This window comes from Botryllus schlosseri, chromosome 10 (assembly GCF_051294905.1).
Source record: "Botryllus schlosseri isolate E-star chromosome 10, Bs_hap1, whole genome shotgun sequence".
In the NCBI taxonomy this organism is placed as follows: domain Eukaryota; kingdom Metazoa; phylum Chordata; class Ascidiacea; order Stolidobranchia; family Styelidae; genus Botryllus; species Botryllus schlosseri.
In genome coordinates, this window is record NC_137245.1 from 25,223,466 (window position 1) to 25,233,223 (window position 9,758).

At 40.0% G+C, this 9,758-nt stretch overlaps 1 protein-coding gene across 2 annotated transcripts; it reads left to right on the forward strand.

Moving 5' to 3' along the window:
• The first annotated feature begins 931 nt into the window (after positions 1-931).
• On the forward strand, positions 932-9,065 carry LOC145447868 (multicopper oxidase mco-like). 2 transcript variants are annotated; one of them, XM_080326132.1, is made up of 14 exons: positions 932-1,409; positions 1,507-1,691; positions 3,405-3,512; positions 3,586-3,717; positions 3,878-4,077; positions 4,150-4,281; positions 4,720-4,927; positions 4,998-5,251; positions 5,940-6,036; positions 6,172-6,298; positions 6,667-6,717; positions 7,156-7,271; positions 8,290-8,395; positions 8,774-9,065. In XM_080326132.1, the coding sequence occupies exons 1-14, from the start codon at positions 1,301-1,303 to the stop codon at positions 8,962-8,964; spliced, it is 2,016 nt and encodes a 671-aa protein (XP_080182258.1). In that variant the 5' UTR covers positions 932-1,300; the 3' UTR covers positions 8,965-9,065. The 2 variants fall into 2 exon arrangements, with proteins under 2 accessions (XP_080182258.1, XP_080182259.1); XM_080326133.1 differs by lacking the exons at positions 932-1,409; positions 1,507-1,691 and adding an exon at positions 2,874-3,256.
• The last annotated feature ends 693 nt before the right edge of the window (positions 9,066-9,758 follow it).

Below are 9,758 nucleotides of genomic sequence, written 5' to 3' on the forward strand. Positions count from 1 at the left end.
AAAGTACACGCAATTTATTTTACATGAATTAAAATAAACCATTGCATTCATGGAAATATGTTGCAAATATCGTCGGTACATATATTTCACGCGGATCGTGACGAAAATTTCCAGATTCGACGGAATTTGTTGAATGTTTATTTGCTATGAGAACTCAGTGATGCATGGAACTATTGTTCTACTATAAAATCATGTGTCCCTACTACATCGTACATATACTGCGACGCCATTTTTGTTCAGCGCCCCTAATATCGCCCTCTGAGCGTTTCCGCCCCCTGCGGGCGTTGGAGCCAAGGTCAAGAACCATTGATGTATACAATACTGTCTTTATCGGTGGTTCTCTACATTTGTTAGCCTAGCAAACACTTACGCTAATCAGCAAGGCCACAATTTTCGCTTGTCTACAAAAACGTCACCGCATTACTCATCTAAGTATACATATCAAATACATTACTATAGATTGGTGATGCACACAATGTATTGTACATCAACAACAGTGTTAACAGAACAAAACCAAATGATTCCCAAACAAAGCGAAAAGATTATATTGAATATTCAACGCAAATCATAGTGTGGCATTTGATCTTCAAATCTATTCAAATAACATGCCCAAACCCAAGTCCATGCTCATCGCCAATGATTACCGCTATATACGCTGATTCAACAAAATGCTTGTCCCGAGGCATCTTTCCGCATGCACAATTATGCCGTGATATCATTGCGTGTCGCACCACACTTCGAGTGATGTTGAAAAGAATGAGATTTTACGTATGTGTCGCGTTAATTTAGCACAGATTTCTAGCTGTTGACGAACGTGTCTCGTTTTGTGGGAATGTATTGTCTATATGATGCCACCTAACCTAAATACGTGGTATCACGGCAGAAAGTGATAATTTATGATGTATTTTTGCTTATGTGAAATGTTACTTCGGGACGTTCTCTTTTAGGAGGATTCTCCCTCTTTTCCCAATTAAAGTAAAATGTGGTCCGAGAACGCACAAATGCCCTTTTTTTCGCATGCCGTCGTCCTCTTTTTTTGCTTTGAGTTTTTTGCGATCAGACTGCCAAGACTATAAAGGCCAACCCGACACAAACTAGACTCGAAAACCGTGTTTTTCTGGAACTGCCGCGAAGGTTGACAAAAAAAGCCAAACCGGGTATTTCAGGCCGCGAAGATTTACTTGAAAAAAGTTAACGTTACCCAGCTCAATATATTACAATACCATATCATTTCACACGAATATATAGCGATACATATAAGCCAAATCGTTTATATAGCGGCGTATCGGATCAGTTGAATATGCAGTCAATAGTAACAAAATGGATTGTTTTAATTGTATACGTACTGACTTTTGACGACTCATACTGCGAGTGTAACATGAACAATCCCTGCGCAGATCGACTGGGTCGTAAGTATAAAAATAAATCATGTTTAAAAGTTCAAAAACACTGTATTTGTTCGCTGCGCATCCGGAAATTCAAGTTGATGGTGTCATTTGTTTTAAGAGGGAAATAAATTCCAAGAGCCAGTCCAGGAGAGCAGCGTGTCGAAGAAATGGTCGATGACGCTCACCGTCGATATCGCTACTATCACATACGACTGGCTGAAGTTGAAGAGAAGAGTTTATAACGGAAATGCTGCCGGTCCTACCATTACTGTTAAAAGAGGAGATCAATTGACCTTAAATTTGGTAAGCTACCGAGAAGAGAATATTTGTCCCAATTAGTGTTGCATTTAAAACAAAAATCAATTTAAAACAAACATGTTTAAAACAAGGCCCTAATTTAAAACACGTTTTTTATTTTTTTTTATGTTTTTTTTTAAGCCATGACGTCACGAATATTCAATTGTGACGTCATAGTGGATTGACATTGACAATTGAAAATATAGGGTAAAAATAGCTCTTTTGACGAAATATATATATTGCTGTTGAACCGGCTATTTTGAGGGTTGCAATCATCCCATATCGATATACGTCGGATATATCGGATGGTTATCGTCCGCAGGCTCATACAACATGTTTTTTGTAAAGTATTTACACAATTATGGTATAATTTTACGACTTGAAAAAAAAAATTTTTTTTAAAGGCTATTTTTTAAAAGTGTTTTAAAACACCGTTTGTTTTGAATGCAACCCTATAGTCCCAATCCATCAAAGAGGTGCAGTCAAACTACGGTCAGCGAAAACATTTTGTAAGGTCCGAGAAAATCTAGTAGAAACAAAATGTTGTTAAAATTCCGTGAAATATCTAGTCACTGCAACGACTCAATGTATTTTATAACTAATATATGCCATATTTCTAAAATTGAAAAATAGCCATATTATAGTAAGGGTGAGATGAAATTTTCGAGAATGGAAACTGTACGCCTCTTGCTACTAAGAATGATTTTATCAATACGAATTGTTATAGTTTCGATGCTATTTTTCAGTTTGGGAGGCTGTAAATTTCGATTAGTCGTAGCGCAGCATACGCAACTTGTAGTGCAAAGCGACGCTAGTCAGTCGAAATGATATATCTCGAAAGTCGTGATCAACCAATAGCATTGTCACAAAATGCAATGAAGTTTAGGTATGGTCGAAAAAATGCCAAATTATATCTTTATGTGGTGTAGAACTGGCATTATATTATTTGCGGTAGCATATAAGGTACATAATTGAACTTTTCACATCGGTCATACCGAAGCCTAATACTGTATTCAGAATCCAATCTATCAGGTGCTCAATTCTGCCCAGCCCTCAGACTAGTGGTGTGTTGCTCATCGCTGGCGCAATAGTCCGATGACAGCGACCACATAATTAAACATTATGCGATTGCGAAACATGACAATGCGTAAAAGCGGGAATTTCCGACTTCGCATCACGAGTGGAAGTCTAATCTCCAAATATAGTTTTAGGAAGTCAAAGCATGGTATTAGTGTCGGTGTGGTTTCAAAGATTAGTGCGTGCGTACAATAAAGTCGCCTGGAATATGTGTGGTTGAGAAAATCCTATCAATACAATGCAGTGTATATGTGTAGCAATCGAAAAAGCCAAAACGTGAAGATCAGTATTCAATAAAAGATTTACAGAACAATATTTCTATTCTGGCGTCGCCGGTCTATCATTATAAAATTACCTCTGCTGTAACCTTGGTGATGATTCCTTTTCTTTGTGTGTGTGTGTGTGCAAATATTACTGGAACACATCACCCGTCACTAGCCCACGTCTTCAAATGATCGGCGTAAAAGTCACTATTACGCTATAACACGAGCATGGTGAGTGGAAGACGTCGTGCGATATACCCAATATACATTGACATTTTCTCGCATCATGCTGCATCCAGAAGGCAACTTTAATAATAGGAGTGCTGCTCCCAAGAACGCCGTTTTCCATGTCAATTTAGAATATATTCTTCGCCTTCAGATCAACAATCTGGCACCAGAAGGGAATGACCTCCAAAGACCCATGAACCAGCTGAACCACCCAAACACGACAAACCTCCATACTCACGGACTGCATATTAGCTCAGAGGTTGGCCATAATGGAATTGCGAATACAAATGTTATCAACTGAGTAGCGATGATTATTACACTTCTGAATGCAGTCTCCACAAGATGATGTGCTTATCGAAATTGGACCGAAGCAGCGCCATCAGTTTGTGTATCAGATTCACGCAGATCATTCACCTGGGACGTATTGGTATCACGCGCATTTTCATGGATCCACGTTACTCCAGGTAAGATCTTGACTGAGTCACGTTGGTGTATCATTATCTCTAAGTTTACAATAAAGCGACTAGCTCCATATGCAGTTGGTATATAGGGTTGGTAACGGTTGATGCTGCTGCCAGAAAATATGGAATGTCCACGTCATAATTTTTCTGCATGCTGCTTAAGGTACACAGCGGACTATCCGGGATATTGATCGTCGAAGACGGAGTTGACGAAATGCCTCGGGAACTGTCTGCCGCTTCGTGTCCAGACAATTGCGACAAAGACATTCAATTTCTTTTCCAACCGATGTTGATGTTTGACGGGAAAAGCCGTCGGGGTTTTGGAATAATTCAAGATTTCGGAGGAGACTACGAAGGCTTCAAGTAATCTGTCTATATATTCTCGGTTTGCGTTAGTGTTCGATTCTGCATGTACGTGGTTTTGATTTCACACAGAAACGACGGGTATAATGTAACCAGTGGAGGTACGCTGACAGATTGGCTTGCTAATAATATTAACTTGTACACAACGAACGGACAATATCTACCGACGTTAGATATGCTAACTGGACAGATGTACAGATTCAGGTAAACCTCTATTCTTGTAATAGGCAAATCGTGCACAGCACGAGTTATGCAGTGTAATAAGCATGGGGATTGTTGAATCTTCACATGCGGTACACGATTGCGATAGTCACCCATGTACTGTGACTTGTGATATACAAAAGGGCATTCAAGAATTAAATGATCTCGTGACATTTACCAAGTGGGCCAATGAGGTGGTGATTAAGACAGTTTTTCTAAAACTTTTCCAGCTTGTGCCTTGTGGCGCACATAGGAAAATCACAAAAACGCTCGCGGCACACTAAGAACAGAAGAATAGTTGCTTTCATATATTTTATTTAGCCATGTTAACGTCGCCATGGGGAGCAAATGAAAATATAATTATTGTATACTGCGTCGTCTTTATGCGACTGCATGTCACAGAATTTCCTTGATTACCCACATTGCTATATTTCGGTTTAGGATGGTAAACGCTGGCGGGGAGTACACACATGAACTTTACATAACCGACGTCGCGGGGCAGCTGACTACCAATTGCGACATTCTTGAAATAGCACTTGATGGAGTATATTTAGCATATCCAAGAAGCCTTCGGCACGGGCAGACCATTCTGCTGCCGGGTGCGAGGGTTGACTGGCTGCTGAAATGCAGCGTACCCGGGACATACAAGGTATATAGTCATCTGTTCCAATATGCGACATCTTTTAAGTATTAAATGCAAATGTAAATTTCGTAAATAGGTTGCGTCGGTGCCTGATCCCGTTCACAATCTTTCATTGGGGGTAATACTTCGCTACAGAGGCGACCTCGTAACGTTGGTCGTCTCGGGGGCTGATAAAGCTGACAATTTTCCTAAGTTCTTGCCGAAGAATCCGCCGTATCTTTCGGATTTGAGAAGTCTAACTCAGGAGGATATAAAAGGCCGATTCGTGGTTGAGTTAAATCCGCAGTCGTACATGAACCGGGAGCTTTGGAGTGGACCATCTAAATATAGGTAAGGCCGGTATTTTTCATGTTGGAATAGAAATAGGATGGCTGACAATTATATGGCTAAGCAGCACAATGATTCGAGTGCTCGAATCTGAATGAAGTAAGTAGTGTTAATCCTAATGATTAGAGTCGAGCATGTGACAGATAACTTTTTCCGAGTAATGAAATTACGCGCCCTATAGCCACTAATTTATCAACGGTATTAGAATTTCGACAGTATTTTCTGCTGTGCCAATCTCGAAACACGAATTGGTTGAATCGTGGCATACGGACCATCATACTATGCAAAATTATACGCACGTTAGTGGTAATGACATATCCGTAAAGTATTGATCAACCTGCAGCATGCGGGCAAGAAGTGCATAGAAATGGTGATGGTCGAAAAATACGAAATTATTTTTTCAAGGTGATGAAAACTGGCATTGTATTCTTTTTAGTCGCAGAAAAGGTACCATCATCCACACTGTCATAGCGTCACGATGAGTGATTTGATATACGAAAACACGACTCGAGTGGGATCAATTACTCGTGGAAACAGCTTCAAAAAGCAGTATATAGGCCGATGTGTCGGCGTGTCGCAGACTTGTGTTGATCAATACTTAAATACCCGATTCCTCTGATGAAGGGCACCAGAGATCTATTTTTACGGAGCGATATTAGTTAGACATATGACAAGTTGAATATAAATTTAGATACAAGATGGCCCTCGGCGAACCACAGGAATGGCACATACTAAACACGGATGCCGTCGAGGCTCATCCTTTACACATGCACGTTAATCATTTCCAGGTAAGCACACTTTGTTTTTACCTATCATTTTATAAAATTGTGGAAACGATGATGTGCACCTCCAATTCTCTTTTATTGAATTATGGAATTGACGAGAGACTGCGATCGGAATAAACAGATCCTCTCACCATCCAGGTTATTAGCTACAACAACTACACAGGCGGCGTACCGAGAAACGAATCGAGCGCTCGTTTGTGGTATTTGAGTGACATCAACGATGTCGAAAAGAAATGCGACTTTCAATACAAGGAGTATGAATCAGGTGATCGCCCGGCTGTCATTCATATTTTTCGCCTACAGGCCGGCGGTTCCCAAACTGTGTCTGTTGACGGCCCCAAATGAATTTCAAATTTTGCAAGTTTCAAGATAGGCCTATATTGAATGGAGTTATAAAATCCAGCTTGCTAAAAAATGCAGAACACTGAATATCTTTTATGTGACGCATGGGGTTGCTGATTTCGCGCGCGTAATAAAATTATGGCATGTGTCTGGTGTTGCAAATATACGCATCTCGCGATGCAAATTAAAGACTCCTGGCAATGTCTCGAGTCGTACAGTTTGGAAACTACTGGCCTTGGCTATTACCACTAGGCACATCAAGTGCTTATTTCACTATATTTCAATTTTCAGTCTATGATCCGACTTTGAAATTCGAGGAGCAGCCTATCGACGTCTCAGAGAGTAAGTGAACATTGTATTCCCATAGTCATTTACGCCATTTAGTGAGAACTTCTATTGAGTAAGTTTTCAGACGATATAGCTTCACGGGATTCCTCTTGAAGTTATATGTAACTGTGGTTACGTATAGTTGTGGATGATCGACATAACCCGAAAATGGGCGATTTTTCCCATTCAAAATTTCTTTCCATGCTAACTGTAAAGATCACAACCAGCAAATGTAATGATTTATCTGGCGAATATTGAAGACACGTTACAGGCTACAAAACTAATATGTACCGGATAATTATTCAAATTGCTATCTGTTGTTGTAATACGGGGTCGATTGTTGTGCTCTCTGCATGGAATGCAAAGTCCTAACTGTGTCTTTGGCTATTCTTAACTTAAATAGGACCTCGTGCTTTCGTCTGACCGCCTCAATCATAGCGATATTCTTTTAAGAGCTGAAGTATTGGGGACATGACACTAGATACGACTGGGAAAACGGGACTCTTGGGTACGAACGACTTGGGGATTGGAGAGATGTTCTTGTGGTGCCACCGTTATCAAACATTACGGTAAGTACGAAATCTATTTGAAGGCTATTATCGAAGGAACTGTTTAAGAATACTTAAATAGATTTCACTGCTTCCAATACTCAATTGATCTTCTGCATACGTTCATCCAGGGTTGTGACCAAATCACAAGGCTCCGAGTCACAAGTCAATCTCACTTTTATAGTTTTGACTCGAGTTTAGTCGAGTCATTCTTATTCACCACCGAGTCAAGTTCGAGTCCAAGTCAACGAGCAGATGGTCGAGTCCGAGTCCTGCTATTATGACTTGAGTCCGAGTCCAAGTCATTGTGCTGACTTCTCAGTTTCGAGTTATAGTCTTGTTAAAACTACCATTTATAACTCTATTTGATGATATGGAATGGTTCGCATATAAAATATACTAATTTCCCTCACTTTTGACAGTTTCTGGTCGCATTTTCAAGTATACCAGTACGGCATTACCATTAGGCGAAATACCAACGGTGTGGTTACTTCGCTATTCTTCGAAATTACAATGAAATGTCGGTTTTGGCCGTCTGAGATATAACTCATATGACTTGGTCCAAGTCATGCGCAATGACTCGAGTCCAAGTCGAGTCAATACACAGAGTGACTCAAATCGGGTCTAGTCATTTCCGTATTTTGAGAAAATGACTCGAGTCAAGTCGAGTCATCAAAAAATCGCGACTCTAGTCGTTACAACCTTATTCATCCCAACCGCCATAGTTTTTTAATCCAAGGCTCCTAATCCCGGTGCGATTGAGCAGAAATTACATTATGATGGTAATCTCACCCATTGTATCGTGAAATCGTTACAGCCACCGACTAATTTAGCCTCTAAATCACAGCTGTAGAATGTATAATAGTCCATATACTAACTCTCAAATTGAAGCTGTAGCACTGCTCTCTCAACTATAATTTGCAATATATAAAGGGTAAATTTAATTTCGTGGTCGTTTCTAGTTTGCTGATCTCACTGGTTTTGTAATTTCTCTCTGATGACGAGAAAAAGTAACAACCTATTTACTGACATGTTTCAGATACGATTCGTGCCAACCGACTATCATGGAAACGTCATGATTCATTGCCATAATCTGGCACATGAAGACACCGGAATGATGATGCTCTTGAAAATTGTTAAGAAAGGTATGATATATATTAAGGCAGCAATTCGCAATAGCAATTCGCAATAGATTGATATCCCTGTTCGGTTGTGGCATCACAAATATCGATTGCTTCATTTTAGTGATTATGTTTTCATCTGTAGGCGATGATGACTGAATAAACATGTTTCAAGCAATAGTGTTGTTTTAAACATCTGTGTTTTAATTTCATTTTCATTTTGAGCACAACCCTACTTGGATTCAGCATGCTGGCTTTCAGGAAGCTTGTTACTTGATGGAGCTGTCCATCCATCCCCAGGCGTGGGACTGCAGGATATTTGACTAATAGCTTTCGATACGATATAACAACTGTATTTTGGATCACCAACTGATGTGTAATGCAACAAAAATTTAATTACAGGTGAAAGCACTAGTGCGAGTGTGAAGTCGGGCAATGCTTACCCTGGGACGTGCAGAAAAAACGACAGATATCCTCCTAACAACGTCTCCACTCTGAACGAATTGAGAAACCGCCGGTTAGATTACATAAAAAAGATTCTGAGCAAATGGCAGTTGAATTTATCAAGACTAGTGAGAGCTGGAGCTTTGTAACGGCAAAATCGTTGATACCGTATTACACCATAAAAGCGTCTTCTCTGCGAAGCTTGTTATTTTCTTGGGGCGTTGATGGAATAAACTCGGCACGTAGTTTATATCCGTGTTGGTAGAAATATCTTCGACTTGTAGGACGAAGAGTTCAAATGTAGTAAGCAAGTTACTAAGGATAACCCGGCGGTGTTAGACATTGTATATCATCAACTGATACATGATCATGATCATGCTCAGCGAGAGTTGGGTGGACTGCTAGCTAAAGACTACAAACGTTACTCACTGTTTCTGCTCCTTCGTATACGTGACCTCCGTATAAGAATTCTTGACGAGCAATGCGTACGAGAGATGGTATCAATCTCGTAATTGATTTCGACTGCTGAAATACGTGGAAAAAACATCACGAGATTTTGTTTCTCGTAGCTCGTTACGTTGCAACAGATTGCCTGTTATTACCCCGTGGTTGAGAGAATTACGCAGCTCAATTAGAGGAGCATTAAAATGGTTGCATTGGCATGAAGTTCTGAAAGTTGCGGCCGACTACCAAAAGTAGCCTATAACAATGTAGTCGACTTCTACTTCGTCGTGACATAGTTTTACTTGTGTTACATATTCATATGGTTATGTTCAGGGATATGTAAATGGTTTCGTCGTTAGATTACATTATGGCCTATGTCGACATATTTTAACGTTAACTAGACCTCCACCTTAAAGGGTGCAAATATGACTTTGTTGTACGACAGATATTTCTGGATAAATCGAAACATTACTTCAAGCAATCGTGCTTTCTATTGACC

Excerpts from the sequence above, each read along its gene's own strand:
- LOC145447868 (XM_080326132.1), top strand. The coding sequence starts at position 1,301 with ATGCAGTCAATAGTAACAAAATGGATTGTTTTAATTGTATACGTACTG. Across the intron at positions 1,692-3,404 it reads ATCAATTGACCTTAAATTTG|ATCAACAATCTGGCACCAGA; the intron begins GTAAGCTACCGA and ends CTTCGCCTTCAG. Across the intron at positions 4,282-4,719 it reads GGACAGATGTACAGATTCAG|GATGGTAAACGCTGGCGGGG; the intron begins GTAAACCTCTAT and ends ATTTCGGTTTAG.